The 26,268-nt window shown below is 37.4% G+C and overlaps 1 protein-coding gene across 1 annotated transcript in view; it reads left to right on the forward strand.

Moving 5' to 3' along the window:
• TYR (tyrosinase) overlaps positions 1 to 26,268 on the forward strand; it is a 77,989-nt gene that overhangs the window by 34,375 nt on the left and 17,346 nt on the right. The window contains exon 3 of the mRNA XM_037042925.1: positions 2,065 to 2,212. Coding sequence (XP_036898820.1) covers positions 2,065 to 2,212 — 148 coding nt within the window. The remainder of the gene's footprint in view (positions 1 to 2,064; positions 2,213 to 26,268) is intronic.

Below are 26,268 nucleotides of genomic sequence, written 5' to 3' on the forward strand. Positions count from 1 at the left end.
GGTGTTTTTTACATAAATGATGGTGAATAAGACAGATTTCCTAAAAGTGATATTCAATTCTTAGTTTTTAAATTTATACTATTTGTAACAATAGTATAAATTACATTCTCTGAACCCATTTCTAACTATGATTAAACCATTTTGGAATCTCCTGAAAAATATGTGTGAGCAAACATAAAATGTAGTTTAAAATTTTTCATTTGATGCTACTCAAGAATAAAGCTTGAAGTCCATTGCTCTACAGAACTTTGCCCTGTATGATATGTGAGTCATTGCTACATGGGAAAGGCAGTAAAGCACGAAATTAACAGCTTAGGCTCTACAATAAAACAGGCTGGTGTTCTAACCTCAACTCCTCTTACTTGTTTTTTAATCTTAGACAAGTTACTTGACCTCTCTAAGCCCCTTTTTCCCAAGTCTATATAATGGAGGTGATGAAGATACTTATTTGGTAGCATCATTCTCAAGGTTGTAGGAAATTAGTCATGTCAAACTCAAGTCCTGCACATAGTGATTGTCGATTACAAACGCTGACATGGATAAGAGAGTTCAGATGGGAGGTAAGTGATTGTTCTTGGACTAAGCTTCCAGAGGTACCAGGGCTTGGTATGGTCTCTTAGGATGGATTCAAAAAGCTAAAAGAAGGGAATAAATCCCAAGCTGAGGGGTCAGAACTACTCTGAACCACAAAGCATCAAATGCAAAAGTCAAGAACTGCACCTTTAGAAATGAAGGGGTGGGTTACAAAATCCTAATTGCATAAAATAAAGCTAGACCTCCCCTGCCCAAATTGTAGTGCCTTCATGGTGTCTATTCTACATCATCATTATTGTCATCATTGTCATCATCATCTTATCAGTTTCTGGTTGCTTGATATTTCTAATTGCTGAAATTCAATAATATGGCCTTGGTCATAGTTCTCTAACTTGGTTCCAGCTTAGAATTTAACTCTATTACTCTGACATCTTTGTCTCGTTCTCAGTCTTGAGTTCTGCCTATATTCTGTTTTGACTAAATGGACTTAAGTGATGTCTTATTCTACCTCTTCCCAGGGAGTGTGTGAGAGAGAACACAAAATGTCAAGAGCTCAGATCTTTTTTTTTTAAATTCTTATTTTTCTTTAATTCTTGTTCAAATACAGTTTTCTGTTTTATATTCCCAGCCCTGCCCTCTCCAGTGCTCCCACCTCCCTCCCAAGAGCTCAGATCTGGAAGCTTAACTAAAATGAGTTAAAATCCCAACTCCACCACTACTTCTGTAGCCTTGGGAAACTCAGAACTTCTCTGAGCCTCAGTTTTCTCTTATTTACAATGGGAATAATAATTTCTAATGGACAGAGTTGCTGTAGATTAGAGGACATATATCACAAAAAAAGCATTTAGTCCAATTAACATTCAGAAAATAATGGCTCTTATAATAACTCTTATTCCCACAATTATTCCTGATGCAGTGAACGGAACAAATTAATGGAGTTCTGATAAACTCTGAAAGGAGTGTTTTGCAAAATCAAACACACTGTCACCTGATGCCTGCTCCCCCACCGCCCCCCCAAAACCCCAGGCTGTTGATAATGCATAGTGATGTGGAAGGTCAGGCATATTATACTTTCTCTGGAACCAGAAACCAACATTAAAGATAACTACCAGAACTGGAAAGCAAAAGAACACATATCAGGCTAGAAAGGTCTGTTCTAAGTGTTACAGACTGAAGTGAGAACAACTATGCTGATAATTATAAAAAAAGTCTAACTACTTTTTAGTATTTAAAGGAGGAATTTAGTATTTAAAGGTGGGAGCCACAGAAAGGGGTACACATTGGCTCATTCTAAATTATCTGATTAATCAGTTCTCAGTACCCAGATTAATACCATTCAACTCCAGAAAGATATATTAAATACTCACTGGCTATTCAAAATATAAAAAATCTCAGTACAGAATGAATTTTAGTATTCAATCTACGACTTTGAATTAGCCTTGCACTTGTTATTGTAAACCAAATAAAATCATCACTTAGATTTTCAATCATTTAAGTAAACGAATTGTTTTTAATTCTTTTTACTAACAGGATTCGCTAGTCCACTTACTGGGATAGCAGATGCCTCTCGAAGCACTATGCACAATGCCTTGCACGTGTATATGAATGGAACAATGTCTCAGGTACAAGGATCTGCCAACGATCCCATTTTCCTTCTTCACCATGCATTTGTGGACAGGTTGGTAGACAGTTCTTTATAAATTATGTGCATGTTGGTGTAAAATGAGTCTAACTTTCGCTATTCCATTTGCTAAGGAGCTATCATGGCCTATTGTCTCAGATTAGGTTCTCCAAGAAACAGAATTTAAACTAAGGATTTGAATGTAAAGGTTTTACTGAAGTGTTTTATTACAGAGAAACCAGAGAAAGAATAAGTAAAGCAGTAAGAAAAAAGGAAGAAGTCAAATAAGCATCTTCACAATTTCAGCCAAACTCCCAGTCTCAGCCACATCTTGGTATAGTGTAAAGTACACCTCAGTGTGTCTTTCCTTAAGACAAAGGAACTGATTTTTAGGACTTCCACATTGAATAGCCATTAGCTACAGTGTTTAGAGTCAGGAAGGTGGGCATATACAGCTGGTACCAGGGTATCTAATGCCATCTGAACAGGGCACCAATCTTCTGTATCTCATATATATTTTTTCTCTTTCTGCCATTATATTGTTATTTCTTCTCTTCCAACCTCAGACCTCACATATAAGTAGATACAGTCTTTGGTCTCAACAATTGGCCTGAGAATTATATGAGCAAGTTTCCAGACAGGGTGCACCGTGGCCCAGCCATCCTGTTTAAAGTAATTTAATTCTCCTGGAGCTCCCCTCTCCCTTATTAACCCTTATAATAGCAGAAGCGAAAGTACATGGTGAATGGTCAGCTGTCTGTATCTGGTTTTCAAGAGGAGAGAAGAAAATAAAGCATCAAATCATGACAGAAAATTGTAGGGTCTTTTTTCTGTTCCTTCTAAAGTAATTTTCTCACAACAGCTAATGAAGAAAGGGCACAGATTTATACCAACCATTAAGATAATACTGTCATTCTCTAGTAAATATAACAGGTTCTATTTTTCCTGTTGTAAAGATAGGGAAACTAAAACTGAAAACTAAATGTTTTACTCATCACTATTTCCACCTCAGTAATGCTCCCAGGAACATGGACATGATATTAAATAAGAAAGTAACCAGTAGCCTGCAAGATTATTAGAAAGATTGTTATTGCCTTCATGGCAACTCTGATATTATAGAAATTAATTAATATTACAAGTCAAGTTTTACTCAGGAAACAGTTATTTACTTTCAGATTTTTAGGGAGAGAGGAAGGGAGAGAGAAAAAGAAGAAGAGAAACATTGATATGGAAAAGAAACATTGATCGGCTGCTTCTCAAATAAGCCTCAACTGGGAACTGAACCCACAAGCCAGTCATGTGCCCCATCTAGGAATTGAACCAGCATCCTTTTGCTTTGCAGGATGACTCCCAACCAACTGAGTCACAGTCGGGCCAGAAAATATTTTTTTAAGAAAGTGTATATACATTAAAATTTTCATAGCAATTCAATACTATAACCACCTATATCCATATATAAAGGAGGGTTGGATAAACATCTTACCAGAAAAAATAGATTGAACTTTTTTTACTGAGTCATTGCTTATATTGTATTATCCTTGTGAGTTTTTGGCATTTTTCATCTTCCATGTTATCTCATGAATTGAACAAATTCTATATTTCCTAGACACATTAATGTCTTAGGCAAGGAATCTCAAACTATAGTTCATAGGTCAAATCTATCCTCTACCTTCTTTGTAAATAAGATTTTATTGGCACAGAGGCACAATCACTTATTAACATGTTGTCTATGCCGCTTTTATGCTACAAAGGCAGAGTTGAATAGTTGTGACCAAGACCAAATGGCCCACAAAGTGAAAAACATTTAGTTTTTATCACCTTACAGAAAGCAATTTGTTGACCCCTGCCAGACCACAAAATTTCATACTTATATACCAGATAAGAGAAAAAAGTTGAGCTTTTGCTAGCCCACCAAATATATATTTATTAAAAAATGATTTAATTGAATTCAATATCTGGAGTCATGTCTAACAGAAATAAAGCCATTATGCAGGTGGCGTTTAGATGCCACTGTCGACACCTTTGAGAATAAAAAATTTCTGCCCTCCCAGAATTCTTGGCTCAACCTATCTTAATGGACCTGGGGCGACTTCAGCCGAACCAGCTCCATCAGCACTGCGGGCAGTCCAGGAAGGACTGCTACGTCACGCACTGCAGGGCTAGGACCATAAGTACCCATTGGGCTGTCCTCCCTGAAACTCCAGTGGAACCCAGAGGAAGACCAGAAGCTGCTGATGGTGGGGAACTATGGAATAAGACAACTCCAGACTTACCTGGAGAAGAATTTGTAAAGGTAGAGATCAAAGAGAATGAAGAAGCAGTCCGAAAGATGTTGGTAGAAGCCATCAGGGAGTTTGAGGAGATTGTGGTGCAGGAGAGGCCTGATTTTGACATATATGCAGTAATGTGTGATGATGATCCACCCACACCTAGGCAAGACTCACAGATGCAGCCTGATGAGGAAGAAGATGAAAAAGTTTGTCCACCAGCAGTGGGAGCTGCCATTAAGGTCATCCCACAGTTAATGAAAGAGTTGGGTCTGTCAGTAGTTATGCAGGCCTTTTCTACAACTAGTGGTGAGCCCTGGTTGGTGTGGGCTCAGTGGACTGAACACTAGCCTGCAAACTGGAAAGGTTACTGGTTCAATTCCCAGTCAGGGCACACGCCTGGGTTGCAGGCCAGGTCCCCAGTCTGTGGTGTGTGAGAGGCTACACATCTGAAACATCAATCACATTGATATTTCTCTCTCTCCTTTTCCATCTCTCTAAAAATAAATAAATAAAACCTTTAAAAAATAGCAGTGAGCTGAAGGCAACTACTTCCTTTTCAGAGCCTGGTCAGAGGACTGATGGGATCCCAGTTGGTCTCAACAGGATGACTTAGATTTGCAAAAAGATGATGAGGATACTTGAGATTCATTGATCAAAAAATCCGGTGCTCAGAACAGAGCTCAGATAACTGCTTTCCAAAACACGTAATGAAGAAGATAATGAGGAAGAAAAAAAGATGTGGCAGATAAAAAGGTGTGGCAGATGAGGTGGAGGAAAAATTGTGATCATTGAAGCTTAGAGATTCTTTTATTGGACACCTGTCTTTGGTGAGAGGTCACCTGCCAGTGATCTGTGGATCATAGATTTTTGTAGCCAAGCAGAGGTGTGGAGAGGGATAAAAATGAAAGGTATTGGGTATGTTCAGAATGTTCCCTGTCAGTGGCAGTGTTCTTATTAAGGAAAAGATAAATCAGAGATAACTTGATCTACATCAGTGGTTTTCGACCTTTTTCATCTCATGGCACACATAAACTAATTACAAAATCTGTGGCACACCCCAAGATATATTTTTTGCTGATGTGACGGAAAATACAGATATATTTTTTATTCATTCATACCAGACGGCTTTGTTGTGTTAACTTTTGTCATTTTTTAATTTGACAATTAAAGGCAAAAGAGGTCAGTGCCCCCATCTAAACAGTCAGGTAGTGCATGTTTTAAAAAGTCTTGCAGCACATTGGTTGAAAATCGCTGGTCTACATAGTAGTAAGTTTTTTGGGGGGTGGGGAGATGGAACCTCTATTACATTGGTGATAGGAGCTAGTGACCAAGTCATAGGAGGACCATTAAGTGCAGGTGTTTCCAGGCAGTGTGAATGAAGAGCCTCCTATCCTTTGGCAGAAGCTCGCCCAGATTGTGATGGATTCCAAATCAGGAATCCAGAAACATGGAAAGATTTCACTGTAATGCCTTGAACACGGACTGTCTTAAACCCCTGCATCTCCCAGTGAGCTCTGATTCCTAAACTTCTTTGAAAACCCATGTTCCCTTTTCTAACTTAATATTTGGGGACCCTGCTCCTTGGCTTTTCTTTTCTTCCAGTACTTATCACTCAATATCTAACACGTGTTTATTTTCCTACCACCCAGTGTTGTGTAAAGTATAGACAATAGCTGAGAGAGTCTCAAGAATAGTCTTACTTGGTTACTAGGAATATGTTTTTATTTATTAAGGATAGTTTTGTGCTAAGGCAATAATAGATTTAAAAATTAGTAGATTAATTCTTCTTTGTTCTGTTGCTTTCATTATTGAAAATAAATAAAACTTGGTATTTAAGTCTCCAAAAATAAATAAATAAATGAATAAAATATAATGTTTTTTAAATTTAGAAAAATATATAAAGCAAAAATTGGGAAAATTGCCTAAAACCTATTTTATCGTCTTAAAAAACAACCATGGCTGGTGTGGCTCAGTGGATTGAATGCAAAACTGGGAAATCAGGGCATATGCCTGAGTTGTGGGCCAGGTCCCCAGTAGGGGGCACTCAAGAGGCAAAAACACATTGATGTTTCTCTCCTTCTCTCCCTCCGTTCTCCTCTAAAAAAAATAAATACAATCTTAAAAAATAAAATGAATTTAGAAAATTTGGGGAAGTATAGAAAGGATCAAATTAATAAAATAAGTCCCAGTTCGCTATTCTTTTCTTGTCCCCAGAAAAAAAAGCAGAATATTTATCTTGCATACAGTAGAGAATTGTATTTGCACATGATTCTGTACTTTTTTCCTACTTAATCATCTATCTTAGAAATATTTCTACATCAATACATGCAGATCTACCTTTTTCCATGTAAAACCTGTTTTAGAATTCCATTGTATGTCAAGATCATGAAAAGACAAGGCACCAACTGGGACAAAATATTTGCAAAACACACATCTGATAAAGAACTGTTATCCAAAAACATACAAAGAACTCTAAAACTCAACAATAAGAAAATAAACCAGAATTTAAAAATAGGTCAAAACTCTTAACAGATACCTCAACAAAAAAAATGCAAAATGGCAAAAATGAGCATATGAAAATGCCCTCCACATCATATGTCATTATATCTCTTAATAAACTGAATTAAAACAAGATGCCACTACACACCTATTAAAATGCTCAAAATCCGGAACACTGATAACAACAAATACAGGGGAGGATGTGGGGCAACAGGAATCTCATTCTTTACTAATGGGAATATAAAATATTATACAGCCAGCTTTGAAGACAGTATGGCACCTTCTTACAAAACTAAACATACTTTTATATGGTCTGGCAATCATGTGCCTTGGTATTTACTCAAAGGAGCTAAAAATGTATGGCCACCAAAAAACCTGTATGTAAACATTTAGAGCAACTTTATAATTGCCAAAGCTTGGAGGCAAGCAAAACGTCCTCCAGTATGTGAATGGGTAAATAAATTATGGTACATTTAGAAATGGAATATTATTCAGCAATAAAAAGATATGATCTATCAAGCCATGAAAAGACATGGAGGAAACTTAAATACATATACTAAGTAAAAGAAGCAAATTTAAAAAGTTTATATACTGTATGATCCCAAATGTCTGACATCCTGGAAAAGGCAAAACTATGGACACTGTGCAATGATCAGTGTTTGCCAAGGGCAGGGATGGGGGAGAATAGGGAGAACACAGAGGATTTTTAAGGCAGTTAAACTACTCTGTATGATACTATAATGGTGGATATATGTCAGTATATATTCGTCTGAGCCTTAGAATGTCCCACCCAGAGTGACCCCTAAGGTAAACTATGGACTTTAGGTGATAATGACATGCCACGTAGGTCCACCAGTTGTAACAATGCACCACTCTGGTGGGAGCAGAGGGTTACCTGGGAAATCTCTGTACCTTCCTCTCAATTTTGTTGTAAACTTAAAGCTTTTCTAAAACACAAACCAACAAAACAGAAGTAAGGCTATGACCTACGCGACATTTCAAATAACTGAAATGACTGGTAAACACGGTGCTGTTGTTACCTGGTATCAGGCAAAGCACCATGAGAACCCTGATGAATAGAAATATAAAATGGATAGTGAAGAAACTTGAATCTTTTTCTTTTCTTTCTCAAATAGTAAAGAATATAATAAAGTTGGCATAAAGTACAAAGACTTATTCTGGTTAGACACAGAATCTCTGGTATTTCAAAAGTAAAAAATAATCCTTTACATGGTAGGCAAAGGCAATAAGCACTAAACCAAGGGAAAAAGGCCATCAAAATTGAGAACAATTTGCTATAGTTTTTAACAAATTTTATAATTTTTTTAAGTTAGCTATTATAAATGAGGTCAAATAAAATTCACTTTTCAATTTTTGTCCTTCCACATTTTAGAACAAACTGACATTAAGAGATTTTTAGGGGCTCCACAAGGTCAGCATTAATTATAATATTAAGATATTATTGACATTCAATGTGTGTATAATTGCTATCTTTAAATCAATCAATAGAGGTTTTAAAATAAGAATTGCATTGTGTAGACATGTCATAATTTAGAAATCACTTAATCACTTATTAACAGGCATTTTAGTTGTTTCTCTCTCTCTTGCTAAACAATATATACAAATATGCAATTTTTATTCGTGAATATAGCTAAAGGTCAAATTCTCAACACTGGAATTGAAAGATGTTTATCACACTTTATTACATTTAAAATTGTTAGATATTTCCAAATTGTCTTCCAAAAGTGACTGTACCCGCTGCATTCTCACAGAGAATGAAAGTGTGTCTGTCGTTCTGTCCTAGGTGTAACGAACCTTTTTAATCTTTGCTACTCTGAAAAGTAAACAAAAAAATATTCATTAGAATTTCTCTATTTCCTGTATATGTTATATAGTTTATATATATTTTTATAAAATGTCTGTTTACCTTCTCTGCTCTTTTGTATTAGGTTTATTTGTTTTTTTTTATTCCTGAACTGTATAGACTTGTCATACTTTTACTTAGTTGTTTATTTTTGTCAAAAACATTACAAATATTTTCTGTGGTCTTTAATTATCTTTCAACATGTAAGCATTATGCTTCTAGCTCCTCAGAAGTTGTTTTTATATGGTCCTCTCTATGCGATCTTTTGTTCATGGCTTCAGAGTCCTTAACTTTTTGTTACTTTTATTTGTAAAAATATTGAATTGAGCTAAAGCTCCAAGGTCCTTTCTGGACTTTATCATACTCTGGATAATACTTTTTTAAAAAAATAACAGTAGAATACATTAGCACAATTAAGGGCTTTAGCAGATTTCTCAATGACAGCTTAATCATGCTTTTAATTATGATTAATAGGTAACTGACAAATAGATAAGTCCAATTCATAGTTAAAATTATTTTTCTCCACTATTCAGATTAAGGCCTGACAAGGGATTTGACACTCTCCTGATGTTTGAAAGAAAAAAAAAAACAAAATAAAAAAAACCTTTCTGGCAAGGAGAGAGGGTTGAGGAGCAATAGCTGAAACAGAAAGAATAGGTTGAAGTCTTGTTTATTCTTTTTCTCTAAGAAGATTGGACTTGGGCATGCTAAAGATAGGAAAATTTGAAACTTTTAATTAACCTAACATTACAATACTCATCAAGCAGAGCTGAGATTTCCACAATGGAATCAAGAGCTTTTATGCCTATTGCTTCCTAAGGAAAGAAGATGAACATTAGTGCTAGATGGTGCCCTATGGATAAATGTCAAAGCAATAGAAAAGGGGCTTTGGAAAGCCTTCCATTCCCTTGGCACCTAATTGCTCAAGAGAACAATTGTCCAGGTGAACAAAGGCAAGCACATGTCTACATGCTTGTGATCATTCATCTGCTAATTCAACAAACAGTAAATGTCCTCTATGTGTTGTGTGCTATATCAGGCCATGGGGATACAGCAGTCACTAATACCATTCCTCCCTACCCAGTCTACAAGTGTAAGTAAGAAAATGAAACTTCTGCAGTAATAGTGGTTTGATGGGCTAGAATATGTAGGAGCAAAGAAAAGAGCGCAAGGAAGTAAGGACCGCAAGAGCAGTCTAGTTCAAGCCCTGCATCTGCAGCACCTACACCACACCTGACACTGAGTGGATATGCAATGGATATTCTGTTGTTACATCCTATTGTTTGGAACACTCTTAGGATGGTGGCTTTGTGAATAAAGGCTAGGATTTTGACCTGTGAAATTTGCTAATAAAAACATTTAATTCGTAGGAAACAAAACAAGAAAGGCACAGAAGTGTGAGATCAAAAACAAAAACGAAAAAACCAACCAAACTTTCAGAAATAGGCAATAGCTAAAACTACTAAAAGGCTAAAAGCAGAGCTGACATTTGGTGCTTCCTGTGCACCAAGGGCATCATACGGGTTGACTCCTCTAACACTTATGGCCATCTTACCAGTTAACTGTCATTCTCACCCCCATCTTATGAATAAATTGACCTGAGCACAGAAAGGTTAAGTAACATGTCAGGATATGAATCCATGTTCTTAAACTTTTCTATATTCTGCTCCATAAAGAATCTAGAGAGAGACTTCACAGAAGAAATGTTAGTATATATAAACTAGGTCTTGTAAAGATAGTAGAGTATTAAGGGCCTTTTTAAAGGACACACAATGCTTTTGTTCTTTACTCACTGTTCTCTCAGTGCTCTACAGTGCTGACGACACCTCACTCACTCTTCCGTAGCTTGTCTCTCTCGTGCATGGGAAACCTGATGAGGTATAAACCTGAAGCAAAACATTCCTGGGCTGGCAAGCCTGCCTCACTCTTCAGCTACAGATTAATTACATGTTTTGGAGTGACTTCTTGGATGTATTTGCCACTGAGGCTCCCCCTCCATTCTGCTCTCCAAGCATCCCCTGGGCTATCTGGCTAAGAAGGGTGCCCTGACCCACATGCCCACAAGCCAAGTACCTGCCGAGTTGGCAGACCAGAAATAATCCACGCAGAAGGCAGGTCTCTGGAGCTTCAAGGATGAGCAGCAGATTGCTTGCCTGCTGGTGATTGCAAGGCTTAAGATTGCTCAGAAAGGCAGAAATCCCAGGGTTTTGGAAGGAGGTGAGCTCAGAAACCAGAGAAATGTCTTCAAGCCTACTCTAGGAATCAGACAGATGGCAGAGGAGGATGTCTGTTTCTTGGTTTCATGTCATATTGTTGGATTGTGACCAACTTTAAAAATATTCCATTTGTTTTCGAAAGCAGGAGAATTAATTCCCCAGAACATGTAGCAGTTGTATCACTATAGTCATCCTTATCCATGTCTCCACAACTGTTTTGCTGAATTGAGCTCTTATACCAATCTGCTTTGTTTGGACTTATCTCTGGGTCTGTCTATTTCTTCCACTAAATCTTGAGCTCCATGAAGACAGGGTTCATGTATTGATCATCTCTTGAATTTAGCAAAGACCCAAGCACCTAACACAGACCCTGGCACATAGGAAACATTCATTAAGTGCTTACTAAAGTATTGTATAACTGATCATTCTAAGTCAGGCAGCCTTATTTTGTTGTGGAGCAAAATATTAACCTATGAGAATTGAACTGTACTCTATTAGTTGATAAAGAAACCACGTGCTAACCTAAAGAATGTTCCTTGTACAATGTGAAAAATCTCTAAGCTCTTTGCATGATTAATGTGTCTTAGCATTAGGGAAATTAAGTTGTTTAAATTAATATTGATGATTTGAAAATCTTAATAAAAGAGGATAAAGATGCATGAGTTGTCATCAATATTTGTTGAATTTTAAAATTCAAAAAAGAATGGTAAGATAAATCAACTCCCCCCCTCTTTTACAAATAAAAAGATCAGGGCTCAGAGAGGGTGAGCTGCCCAAGGACACAGTGTTTTGCACAGTAGAGGCAAGAATGTTTTGAGGTCTTGTGGCTCAAGGTGGGAGGTCCCAGAAACAAAATGGAATTTTTAACATGACAGGAAGATATTTAACCAAGGAAGGCAGAAGCAGCATGACTATAGGAAGGTTCTCACTATAATTATTTAGAAAGCCTAATCCTTCCTTTTCTTGGTCATAAAATTCTGTTGATACTAGTATCCATTAAAGTTGTAGGTTGGGTAATGAATATATTTTTACAAAGACACACAAAACTTCTTAGCACACAATTATAAGGCAGCCAAGGTCCTTGCCATTAAGATTCTTGTATTCTAGTAAGGGAAAACACAAGTAGAGAAACAAAGAAATGAACACGAAACTCAATTAAGTACTATTGTGTGATATATAATATGTATTTTATAAAAATTACTTGGAACACTTCCAATTCAGATAGGCTAGTCACAGCTGGCGTTGCCAAGGCAGTGAGCTATGACTTGACACTGGGTTCACGAGAAGCAGTAAGCCATAGAAAATTCTTTTTGGAAAAGTATTTCAGAGAGCAACAACAAATTCAAAAGGCCCATGGCAGGAAAGAGCTTAGTTTTTCTCAAGGAGATTGGCAAAGCTAAAGATGGTGAACAAAAGAAAGCTGGTATAAAATGATCAGCAGGAATCAGCAGAGACCTAAGTACAGTGGAAAGACTTGAAATCATTTTATCAAGGTGCTAAAATAACTTTAAGTAGACTGACATTTTTAAAACTGATCCTGACTGCTGTATAAATGAATCGTTGGGGTGAGAACTTCAGTAGGGACATAAATTGCTCTATTGCAATGGTCTGGGTGAGAGATAATAGTGGTTACAATGAGATGGGTGACAATGGAGCTACAGGGAATAAAACTGAGTCCATGTGCATTTTAACAGTAAAACTAACTGGACATATCAACAGACTATGTGATGATGTAAATATAGCTAATGCTAAAAAGAAAAGGAAGGTGGACTCAAGGATGCCTCCTAGGTTCAAGAGCACTAGAAAAGAAAATGGGGTTGTTTACTGAAATAGAAAAGAATAGACTAGTAATACATTTATTAAAGAAAACTGAATCAAGACAGTTTTTTAAAAATATATTTGAGTCCTTTTTGGACATGGTGATTAGATATCCAAGAGAGGCTGCCAACAGCAGCCTCTGGTTGGTTGGGTTGAAGTATGGAACTCGAAAGAAAAGGGTCAGAGGCATATATTGACTTGTTAGCCTACAGACGTTAAATAACATCATGGGAGTACATGAGATCACCCAGGGACTGAGTATAGAGAAGAAAAGTGACAGAGAGTCTGGTACACCCATCATTAAGAGGATGAGGGGATACAGATGAGTCAAAGAAGCAGACTAAGAACCATTGGCTAAAGAGGGAGAGGGAAAACATGAATATTAAGTCATAAAAGCCATGTAGGCCAACAATTTCTAGAATGAGGAAGTGGACAAGTATATCAAGTGCTCTTAAGAGATTAATGCAGTGGGGAGAGGAAATGCCTATTGGGTCTGTCAATCTTGTTTATCTTTCCAAAAAATGAGCTCTTGGATTCATTTATTTTTGTATCATTTTCTTAGACTCTATTTCATGTATTTCTGTTCTGACCTTTATTATCTACTTCCTTCCACTCAGGGCTTTCTTTGTCGTACTTTTTTCAAGTTCTTTTAAATACAAAGTTAGAGTCTTTATTTGACCCTTTTCTTGTTTCTTCAAATAGGCCTGCAATGTTATGAATTTCCCTCTTAGGATCGCTTACCCAGTGTCCCACAGATTTTCAATTGTTGTGTTCTCATTTTCATTTCTTTCAAGGTATCTTTTGATTTATTCCTTGATCTCTTTGTTGACCATTCATTGTTTAATAACATGTTATTTAGCTTCCATGTCACATATTTTTCAGTGTTCTTCTTGTGGTTGATTTCTAGTTTTATAGCAGTGTGGCCAGAGAAAGTTCTTGATATGATTCCAATCTTCTTAAATTTATTGAGACTTTTTTTGTGTCCTAACATGTGGTCTATCCTGGAAAACGTTCTATGTGCACTTGAAAAGGATGTATATTCTGCCGCTTAGCAGTTCTGCTGCTTAGGGGTGAGATGCCCTGAAAACATCAATTAAATCTATTTGATCTAGTATGTCATTTAAGGTCACTGTCTTGTTGATTTTCTGTCTGGAAGATCTGTCCTTTGAAGTGAATGGGGTGTTAAAAGCCCCAATTATGACTTTATTTCTGTCAATTCTTTCTTTTATGTCCCTTAAGATTTGCTTTACATATTTAGGTGCTTCTGTGTTGGGTGCATAAATGTTTGCTAGGGTTATAGCCTCTTGTTGGATTGTTACCTTTAATATTGTGTAGTGTCCTTCTGTGTCTCATACTATAGCCTTGGTTTTAAAGTTTATTTTGTTGGCTGTAAGTATTACTGGCCCAGCTTTTTTTTTTCATTTGCATGAAATATATTTTTCCATCCCTTTTCTTATAGTCTGTGTGTATCTTTCAATCTGAAGTGAGTCTCTTGGAGGCAGCATATATATGAGTCTTGTTTTCTTATTCATTCAGTGACCCTATGTCTTTTGGTTAGAGTATCTGAGCCATTTATATTTAAGGTGATTATTGACAGTTACATATTGATTACCATTTTATTTTTTAAACTGTTTTCCTCTGTTTTTTTTCTTTTTTCTTTTTCTTCTTCTTAAAGCAAGCCCTTTAACATCTGTTGCAGTTCCAGTATAGTATTAACAAGTTCCTTTAGCTTTTTCTCCTCTGGGAAGCTTTTTATTTCTCCTGAAATTTTAAATGATAGCATTCCTGTGTAAGCCTTGGTTGTACTTGCTTTTCATCACCTTGAATATTTCATGCCAATCCTTTCTGGCCTGAAATATTTCTGTTGAGAAATCAGATTACAGTCTACTTGGAGCAGCTTTTTAAGTAACTACCTGCTCTTCTCCTGCAGCTTTTAGGATTCTTGACTTCTCTTTAAGTCTTGTCATTTTAATTACAATGGTGTCTTGGTGTAGGCTTCTTTGGGTACATCTTGTTTGGAACTCTCTGTGTTTCCTTAACTTGGGTGTCTTTTTCTTTCACCAGACTAAGAAAATTTTCCATTATTATTTCTTCAAATAGGTTCTCGATCCCTTGCCCACTTTCTTTCTTTTGGTATTCTCATGATGTGGCTGTCGGTATATCTCATGTTGTCCCAAAGGTTTCTTCAGCTATCCTCATTTTTTATTTTTTTTATTTTTGCTGCTCTGCTTGAGTGTTTTTTTCTGCCCTGTCTTCCAAATCACTGATTTGATTTTCTGTTTCATCCAACCTACTTTTTTTTCTTTCCAGTGTATTATTTATTTCAGATATTCCATTCATTATTCCTGTCTGGTCTTCTTTATTGTTTCTACATCTTTTTAAAGCTGTTTAGTATCTTTACAATCATTACTCTAAACTCTACATCTGATCAATTGCTTGCCTCCCTTCCTTTAGTTCTTTTCTGGAGGATTCTATTGTTCTTTCATTTGGGGGCTATTTTTTTTTGTCTTCCCATTTTGACTGCCTCTTTTTGTTTGGTTCTCTGTTTTAGTTAGCTCTACAGACTCTGGTGTGGGCCTATGTCAGATGCTGCTTGGAACTGGCCCTGAGCAACCTGTTTGGAGCTATCAGTGATCCGTAGCTTCTGTCTCCCTGTGGAGTGAGTGTGTGCAGAAAGAACCAGGCTGTGCATCAAGGTCAGCTTTTACCAGCACTGGGCCCAGGGGAGGGTCAGCTAAAGTCTCAGAGCTACCAGATTTTGACCATCATTATTAAACTTAATCACTGATATAACCTCAAGCTGTACTCAGCAGCCTGGCTTAAGCTTCACAGAGAGGGGTAGAGTAATTTCTGTGGGTGAGATTATTGTTTCTTCTCAGGCTGATGACATTTGGAGCGGAGTCCTTTTCCTGACAAAGCTGGCCTCTGCAGTGTGGGGAATTACTCAGCCCCAAAATCCAGGTGGCTGTTCCTTCAGCGCTCTCCCCAGAGCCACCAGCCCTAGGCTTGCCTTACACATCTCTAGTCCACTCTGTCCTCCTTCTGCCAGAGCCCAGGGTAAGTGGCTGCAAACAGAAGTTTGTGTGTTAGCCCCATAAAAGTCTCACTGTATCTCCAGTCATCTCTCTGTGGTGGACAGAAACCCCACTGCTTTTCACCATTGATGTTATCTGGATTCCACTCCTGGTTTTGGTGCTGAAGGCGGGGGAGCCAAGCTTGGGGTTTAGACCCCACACTTCTCAGGGGGAACCCCCCTGGCTGCTGAAATACCCCTCAAAAACTTTAGCTACCACCCATGGGAGTCAACCAGCCACTTGCATCTCCTCCATACTCCCTACCAGTCTTGTTGTGGTGAACTGGTATCTTCCATCTATTCTTGGTTACAAGGCTTCTCTCCAGCTAGTGTTCAGTTGGTTATTCAGGATGATTTCCCTACAATTTAGTTGAAATTCTAGTTTGGTCCTGGAGTGAGGTTTGTGCAGCTTCCATTTACTCATCTACCATCTTGGATCTCTGCCTTTCAGATCTGAAAACACTGGGGTAGCTGTGACCCTGAGGGGAGTAGTTTTAGTAGAATGGAAGCACCAGGAGCTATAGCAAATAGGTTCTGAACAACTATTTTGAAGTGTTTTGACCAGAAAAGGAGCAGAGACATTGGAAGCAGAATTGGGGATATGGGATCAAAGGAAGAATTAAGACTCTTATTTTTTTAAGGACAGAGGATATTAAAGAATATTTTATGCTATTTGAAATCAAACAAGTTCAAAGGAAGAGACACAGCAGTGAAAAAAAAAATCTGCCTAAGCAAGGTTCTTGGGATTTTAGGTTCAAAGACCAATGGAGAGGTGGGCATTTGTGATGACTAGGGTTGGATCTTCCTTTAGACTTGGAGGGAGACAAAGGATAGATAGGGTATAGATCACATGTGCTTGTCAACTTGGTATTGGAAATGAGGGTATTCTGACCTGTTACTTCTATATCATCATCAAAATATAATGGGAAGTCTTCAGGTTTAAGTGGGGTGGGCTGACTGGGAGAATAATAGGAAAGGAAGCCTTTGTGGAAAGTTAGAGAAAAAATATTAGATAAATAATCTAGTATGACAATGGTCTGCTAACTTAAAGAAACATGTTGGTTGGACAATAGCAAAGAAATAAAACATCACGGCTTTTATTTAATATCTGCTTAATACTATGTGAGGCATTTCCACGTATATCATATTTTTGGTTCTTAAAAAAGTATTTTTATCCCCTTTTTAAAAGTTTGATGGTTAAGGCTCAGAAAGATGAAATATTTACCCAAAGTTTCAGAGCTATTAATGGACTAAAAAAGGATTTTATCTCACTAGTATTACTTGAAAGTTCCCATCTTTCAGTTCTATCATTATCCAACTAAGAGGTCACTGGTAATCCCATCAGAAACCAGAAGCATTATCTGTAGAGTAATAGATTAGCCTATTAGGGTTGTCATAACAAAGTACCATGGACTGTGGTATAAAAAAGACACATTTATTTTTCAAAAGTCTTGAGGCTAGAAGTACATAGTCAAGGTACTGGCAGGGTTAGCTTCTCTCTCCTTGGCTTGTATATGGCCATCTTCTCCCAGTGTCTTCATATGGTGTTCTTTTTATACACGTCTGGGTTTTAAATTCCTCTTCGTATAAGGACACCAGTCATACTGTGTTAAGGCTCACCCTAAAGACCTCATTTTAACTTAATTACCTCTTGAAAGACTCTGTTCAAATTCTGTCATATTCTAAGGTCCTATGAATTAGGACTTCAACATATAAAATTTGTTGGGGGGAGTGAGGCACAATACAGCCCATAATAGGTGGTAAAAATAAGTCAAACTGTAGTAGGAAGAATGTAGAATATGAATTGAAAATGTCAAAGCTGTCCATGCTTTTTAAAAATGGGATGACAAAACAAAACTCAGAGGACGACAACTTGTTTGACAGGAAGAATAATTAAGAAGAAAGAATTTTGGAATGGCCTTTTTTCCTTTAACAATAAGGGATACATGACTGAATTTATAATTTAAGAAAAAATTTGCTAAGGAAATGAGAGAAAAAAAACATTAACAGTGAAGCACATTGAAATGCTTTAAAAAGTAAACTATGCAAAATATGGCTTCAATTCTAAATGATTATTCTGTAGGGTAAATTATCCCATTTTGTCCCCAAAAGAAAACTACTCAAATAATCATGCTATATAAAATATCCATAGAAAATACTATATTGAGAATCTATTTGTCAAGTTGTTCATGCAATGTTTTTCATTGTATGACATTTATTAAGATGATTTATTTAATATAAATATTTTTGGAAATATCAAAACAAAATTTCTGCATGTAAGATTGGCAAAGCAGAAAACCACAGATGTATAATACAAATGATATTTCCATCCTGGAGTCAACAAGGCCCTTGATAGCTGTTGTCAAGTATAAAGTGGCATAACAGTTTAGAAATAACAATGAGGATGAGAATCAGTTGGAACTCAAGGAAGATATGTTATTAAACTCAAAAAGTCAAAATGGCAGCAATGAGAAAGATTTTCTGTAGCTGTGTCCTTATGCAAAGCAATCAGAAGGAAGATTTTGATAACTATATAAACATATATAGTTATCAAAAGAAAAGAAGTTAATTTTTAAAGTGCTTTTTCCCTCAACAAAAGAAACAGCAATACCCCTTTAATCTCAGGGAGAAAAAGAAAACAAGCAGAACAAGCTTCAAGATTTATATTGTAGGATGCCTAGTGTCAATCAGTACAGCTCTGCATTTGGTGGCAGAAAACTTGGCTCCCTCCCAGAGGCAGCTGAGGTTTGCCTGGAAACAAGGCAAGAACTGGGGTGTAGGTGCTAATGTTTCCTTCCATTCCCCAGCATCTGATGTATTTTCCTCATATAAAAATAGAGAGAGAGAGAGAGAGAGAGAGAGAGAGAGAGAGGAAGGAAGGAAGGAAGGAAGGAAGGGAGGGAGGGAGGGAGGGAGGAAGGGAGGGAGGGAGGAAGGAAGGAAGGAAGGAAGGAAGGAAGGAATATAGGTAGATCTGTGGCTGCTGTGGCTCAGTTAGCTGGTTGGGTGTCATCCCACAAAAATTCCCAGTAGGGACACATGCCCGGGTTGCCAGCTCCACCCCTGGTCTGGGTAAGGGCCAGGGTACATGTGGAAGACAACCAGCTAATATTTCTCTGGCACTTCGATGCTTCTCTGTTTCTCCCTCCTTTTCCCTCCCTAAAAAGGAAGTAATTAATTAATTAATTAATTAAAACCCACCTGTGATCTGAGCAATTTTTCTGCCTCTCCCTCACTGGCAGCCAATCAGCCCACTAGAAGCCTGTGCTCGTGCAGCCCAGAGCACAAATGTACATGTTCTTCAGCTTTAGACCTGGGTAGGCCCAACTTGTCTTCTCTTCTGCCTCTCATTCTTTCCCATGGGCACTCAGTACAGGCTGTTGGAAAAGAGCTGGTAAGTGATTGAGAATTCTCTCTGTGTCTTGGATTCCCAGAAATTCTAAACAGTTTCATAGCCCACAGATAGCTTAGTTAATTTGTTAAAATTTGTTTTCCTCATCCAATTTTATGGCTTTTACTCTTTCCTCTCATATTCTGCCAAAGTCAAAACAGTTCATGTATCCCGGCTCTCCTCAACATGGCTTACCGCCTGTTAGAATCAGCTTGCCTGGTTTCCCTGTGACTCCAGCTCTCCGATGAGGCAAAAATCTGATTTTTAAGTTGCAAATTTTTCTTAGTGTTAAATTGGGAATGATGTCCTCTTGCAATATTTTTACCTCTTAAGCAAAAGCAGAACTGATTGCTGATAAGTATTTATTTTCTCCTCTCTACTCAGTCACAAAGTGAAGGCATACTAGTGTCTCTGGTGAGTGTCAAGATGGAATTAATCAAACAAAAACCTTGAGGCAAAGAAGAGGGAGTGAGGAATGGATCCTGAGAGAGCAGCAAATTATAGTTAAGACATGAAAGCGTGTTCAGACTGATACAGAGCTGCTATTAGAGGAACTGCTCACTAGGAGGGGTGTTAACTTAAGAATCAAAGTTGAAGCTCTGAAATAAAGTATTGGAGTACGTATTGGAGCTCTGAAATAAGGAAATAAACAAAGGCTCAGACACCGCTGTGGTCCCATTTTCCACCCAGAATAAATTCTTCTGGTACATTAGTATTACTATGGCTCATGTGGAAGGGCTGTGCTTCCCTTCTCAGGCAGGGTTGTGGAAGGGCCCACGTAGAGGCAGAACGAAGAAGAAAAGTGGAAACACTGTTGAATAGTGACATTTCACGTCTATTCTGATCTTTGGCATCTGCAACTGCCACATGGGGTTCAAAATAACATTCACAGGTTGTTACATCACCAGGGTGAAATATGGGTGGGAAAGCCGACGCTCCAGATCTGCACACGTGGATATTGAACACTCAGCATTCTGCTAGTGAACTTCAGGTGTGCCGCTTTTCTATTGTAAAGCTTTCTTTTTCTTTCAGTTTATTCCAATTGATTCATTTGTAAATATGCCTTTGATATTTATCACACATTTATAAAGATTTCCTTTATTTAAATTTCACCTCCAAATTTCTTGGTATAATTGGGAATTTTCTGTACCACAACTTATTTATACATTCCCTTCACATTAAATATTTGTATGTTTTCAAATATAAATTTGGGTATTTTATAGGACATGTGTAATTTTTCATTCTAATTTAAAAATAAATATATGCTTTTTTTACTGGAAAACTTGTAGGTATGTTTGGAACAATCTAAGTATGTGAATATATGCTTCCATGTGCAAAATGTGTGAAATCTAAATACACATTGAGTATTTTTCATAATGTCTTATGTCTTATATTTTCAAAGTATATTCTATATTACTGGCTAGGTTTTTCTTAATTGTATATGTAAAATTTTTATTAACTTGGTAAACAAATTAACCCATGACCAGTTTGCCAAAAAGAACTTTATTTTTTGTACTTCATCATCAAAACTAATAAGGATCCATGTGTGCGCGCCCGCGCACGTGTACTCTATCAGTCAGGATTAGATGAGAGAAAACAGAAAGAATGCCAGTCCTCTTAACAGATTCTAATACAAACAATAGGTTAAATAGATGGGAGAATTAAAAAGTGGAAAAGGACGCTGAAAGAAGACAGGCATAGGGACTGGAAGATGCAGTACCACCCCGGGGGCTGGAGAAAGATAAGGCAATGGTTAGAGATACCAGATTCTCCTGGTTTTGGAGGCCCTGACAGAACTGAACTCAGACTTCTTCTTATGTTACTGTTGGCATCTCACAGCACTACTTTGCATTAAAAGAGGGGATTCATGCAGCAGACATTCAAATCTCTGAGTAGGGTGTTCTAGTCAGCTGGTATTGGCATCTCAGGAATTCAGTGTGTTTTTATAGAACATATCATAGCCTCTGAGAGGGCGGTGATAGGCCAACCCATGTTAAAACTTTTAAAGGGAATGATGAGGCTGATTGTGTGAATGCTGATATATATATAAAAAAAAGCTGGAGGCTGGACTTGACTGCTCTTCGTAGGGCAAAAAGCAAGTGCTGGAATAAACGAGGAAACTGGTCCCTTGTTCACAGTCTATTGCCAGTATGTGTGAGGGATCCCGCCAGCAAAGGACATATGTCACTTACAGAGTCTCAGCCCCAGTGTCACAAAGTAAAGCACAGTATGACATTTTGGGGACTGTGAAACACTAGCTAATTACTAGCCGAGTCCACCCTTTGGCCATTTCCAATCAATACACACCCACTCTCCTACACACATGGTTAAATTTCATATTAAACCAGTGCCACCCGTGCTTCTTTTCCCTTTACAATGGTTCTCACATTCTATCACCAAAAAGGAGATAACTAGGGTCCCATAAGCCATTATGTTCATTTCTGATGAATAGTCATAGTATCCTCCCCAAGAGATGTTACTACATATTCTCAACTTCTGCCACAGCCTGTGTTGGATATTCTGTACTAATAACTAGATTGCAAAATTGAACATTATTGATAATTTTTATGAAATAACAAGAAGAAAGGAGACCTAAAAAATAAGTTAACGTATCGGTGTATGTATATATGTGTGTATATATATGTATATTCACACGCACACACAGACATGAATTAGGTAGTATGTAAAATTATGCTTAGAATAGACAGGGAAGAAAATAGGCATGTCTGCTGCAGACCTCATTCCATAACAGATTACAATGCCATAACTGTTATTTGTAATTTTCCAACTAGCTCTAACATGTTATGTTTGCCCTCAGCCAGTGTCTCTGCTAGCCAGGGTTCTCCACCTAGTGAATGACAGCAAGTTTCATTCCTGGAGGATCTGCATTCCAAGCACTTTTGTGTTACTTTGTTTACTATACATAGTCTTTCATTAAATTATACTGTTTAACATAGAAATGCTAAAACTCCCCCAGAGAATGCCCTGAATCTTATACATAGACTTCCCTCACTACTGTGTAACAACACCCCAAATACACCTTGAAAATCAGGATTGATCACACCCACCAGTTTAGTGTCCTTCGTTCTTACACACACACTCAGAGGCATTAAACAACTAAACGTCCTTCAGTTAAACTTTCAATTCAATGCAATACTGTTCTGTGCCTTCGCAGAAGCAGCCCTACTTGGAAAAAAGTACCTAAAAAGTAGACAATTTAAAATTTTAGTGACAGAGAAAAATTATGTAAGTGGCTTATGAGATGTAATTGTGAACGAAACCACACCCATTTCCACTTTTATTCTAGAACCTGTAGCGAATGAATGCACATGGGAGAAATGCCAGTCAGTAATACAAAGCACATATTGCCTTCGTAAGACATGACCCCAGCTCTTCAGGACGCTCTGTCCCAGCTGGTACCCTAGCTGAATCTTGGATGGTCAATCCACTCTTTTATTAGGTCAGTTGCTTTTAGGCAGAGATTTTCAACCTTTTTCATCTCATGGCGCATGAACTAATTATCAAAATTCCATGGCACACAAAAATATATCTTTTGTAATCTGACAAAAATAGGTATAATTTTGACTGATTTACAATAATAATAATATTATTATTATTATAATTATTATTATTTATTATAAATTATTATTATTATTATTAATAATAATAATAATAATAATAACTAATAGCAATAGTAGTAATAGTAGCAGCAGCAGCAGCATAGTAGTAGTAATCACTTACAGTTTTTGCTTCAAAGTGCCTTTGGAAAAAATCAGGTGCCTATACTTATATATAAGGATTTTTGGTACCAAGAATTAAACCATCAGACACAACCTTATTATGTGATATGACCACTAAGATGCACCTCTGTTAAAGGACCTATTTATTTATGGTTCAAGAAAGAGCATTCACACTAGACAGCTATTGCTGTGTTGGCTGTTGTCATATTTTTGTTTGACAATCTAGGGGCAAAGAGGCCAGTGCCCCTGACTGAACAGTCAGGTATTGCATGTTTTAAAAATTCCTCTGGCACACCAGTTGACCATTGCTGGTTTTAGGCAATGGACCACATGGTGAAGCTAGTGAATTCCATAGGCAATAGCGGTGTTGCAATGTTTTTGGTGTGGAATGAGTCCTGCAGGCAGAAACAAAGTCGACCAAAATAACGTGCTAATAAAGAAACATTCCATGGGCCCATGGTAGTGCTGGCAGGAGCATTATCCACAGAGGTAGGAAATCTATATACAGATACTTGTCTATTCTGGAGAATGCATTTGCTGTATGCTTTCTGATGATAGGAGTCCAATACAATCAATGTACCAGGTGAGTGAATTCTTCCCTGCTCCAGACGAATGGTGTTTTATCGGAACCTCATAGTTGGTCTCTGATATTAGCATATTTGGCACTTCATATAGTGGTAGCTAGGTCAGCCTCTGTGAGAAAGAAAGCTAAACTGTTGAACCCGTGCTTAGCCTCCATCTCTGTCACTATGACTAACTTTTTACATGGGTTTATCAAGAGAAAACTGTTGCAACTTGAGAAAGAAGCTGAGCCAAGTCAACAGAATGAATCAACTTGTCCACCTTACTATTGATAATGGAAGGATGCATTTGGATCTGTCTGATAGTAGCTTCATAACTATGACACATTCTAAGTAATAACTTTCTTTATTGTATAGCATCTATTTCCCCCAGATATAAATTTCCTCAGATATTCCTCCCTTGAGAATTCATGGACAATGGCAAGTAAATATTTCTCAAAGTTTCTCTCATGCTCTCACAAACTGACAGACCCCAAATATTTTGGTATGATGATTAATTATGAAGTTTCTTCTGATTTGCATACAGGTCTCTCAATGAAGGGCAGAGAACATTCTTTGAGGAGAGAATGAAAAGTAGATACCATAACTGAAGGCACTGAAAGTTCAAGGCAAAGTACACTCACCTATCCCCCAGCTAGGGAGAGCTCAGATTTCTCAGCTGGAATCATCAGGAATGTGCCCCCCTCCAAAAGACTGTTGTGCCAACTGTTATCTCTTCCTTGAAATTCTCTACCAAGTTGTCCCTTCCTCTTCATCCACCAGCGGAACTTATAGTAACCCTTCAAGCTCCAGCTCAAACATTACTTATTTTTCCTTCCTGTCAATCAGAGTTGATCACATCCTTCTTTGTACTGTCTTTTACTTACCTCTATAGTAGTGCCCATTAAAATTGCATATTCACCTACCTGTCTTCTGTTTGAGACTGTGAGTGCTTCTGAGTGCAAGTACAACATGTCAGAGGTTTTTCTGTTCTAGAGTCATAGTAGCCACCCAGAAATACTGGCTGAATTCTGTGTAAGCACTTTGAGTTTGGGAATTAACGACACAGACCCTGACATCAGATGGAGAATGTAAGGTGCCACTTTTATGCAAAGGATGGCCAGATACCATACTATTAGTTGCTGGCCTCAAAGAAAAGTTTGCAAGTGTGGTTGCCATGCTCATTCTGTTACTCAGAATTCCTCTTTCTTTGCCACTTGACAGTGGAGTGGAAAGTCCCTCCATAGTATCTCTTTTCCTTGACATGCTTCTCACTTCACGAATCTTACTAATAATCCCTTGTGGAAAATATGAAACAAGTGATAACAACTTGGGACGTGTATAGAAATTCCAAAATTCTCACTGTCATAGATCCTGTAGCTGATATTCCTAACTCTTCTTAAGGTAGTCTGTGTTTGCTCCTTTGACCTTCTGTACTCTGTTATTCATTGTTTTATGGATCTCACTAATTTCTCACCTCTCTACACATTACTTCTTAGCCCAGAAAGCAGGATTCTTTCCTTTGTGCTGGCTCCGTTCCCATAGTGGAGATACAGTACAAACAGAATAATCAAGTTCTCCTTTGCCTGAAGTGGCACTTTGTATCTTTGACTACAGGGTAGTTGTCACTCAAATCACTGACCTTTGCAAGAAACATATGCATCAGTTTTTCCCAATTGGGAGAGATTAGAGGAGTAGAAAAGTAAAGAGACTTGACAATGTTAGTAGTTGAAGATTTTGGCTATAGAAAAATAAGAGGTAGATAGGTGGGTATATAACTACTATTTTAAAGAAAACCACATAAAAGTAATCTCTTTTTTCAGGCATAGAGCTGTCTTTTCTTGGGCTTCTTTCTTCCAGTAGTCAGAATCACCTGTTGTAAGATGTCAGATTGTCAACTCTGGCTGGGTTTGCTTTTCTGAAAGCTGTTTTACATGATCTTCCTTGTTTTTAGGCTAGCCTTGAACACTTCATATATTTTTCTCATCTAAATTTCCAATGATATTGATATTATACTCCATAAATTACTTGTGTTTGTGTTCCATATGTTTCTTTAATTATACACCATAAATACACATATTGCTAGGTATTGTGGATGTTTGGTGTTCATTAAAAAGAAGCATTTAAGCTCACACTGAATTTTCCTTCTGCTGGATGGCATTCCTGGAGTTCAAACATTTGTGACCTTTTTTGCTTTCTTGTTTTGTGTACAGATGTTACTCTGGACTTTTCTTATGTTTTCAGTATAGGCCCAAGGTACTTACTTAGCTACCCCAATGTGCTGGTCCCTTGATTCCAGTCTCTCTGATACAAAATCCATCCTGAATAACACTTCCATATAAATCTTTCCATGCACAAGTATTTTTTAACCTTATCACCTTCTCAAATGGCAACAGTGACCCTCACTATATATGGAATAAATTCAAATGCCTTAGGCTGATTACCATATATTTTCTGCTCTTTTATTCCTGTCTGCTCACATTTTCCCATTTATTAACTAAATGAATTGAGGAAAGTTATTTAAACTCCCTTTTTTATTCATATGCACCAAACTAACCTGTTCATTTTTCTCATTATGTTCTGGAGAAGAGATGAGAGCCAGAAGGTATTCAGGCCAGGTATGGGTAATGATGAGTTGGCAAATTATTAGTGATTCAAGATACAGAATGAGATTCTTAGTGA

This window comes from Sturnira hondurensis, unplaced genomic scaffold (assembly GCF_014824575.4).
Source record: "Sturnira hondurensis isolate 20B ecotype Veracruz unplaced genomic scaffold, ASM1482457v3 Scaffold0003801, whole genome shotgun sequence".
Lineage (NCBI taxonomy): Eukaryota > Metazoa > Chordata > Mammalia > Chiroptera > Phyllostomidae > Sturnira > Sturnira hondurensis.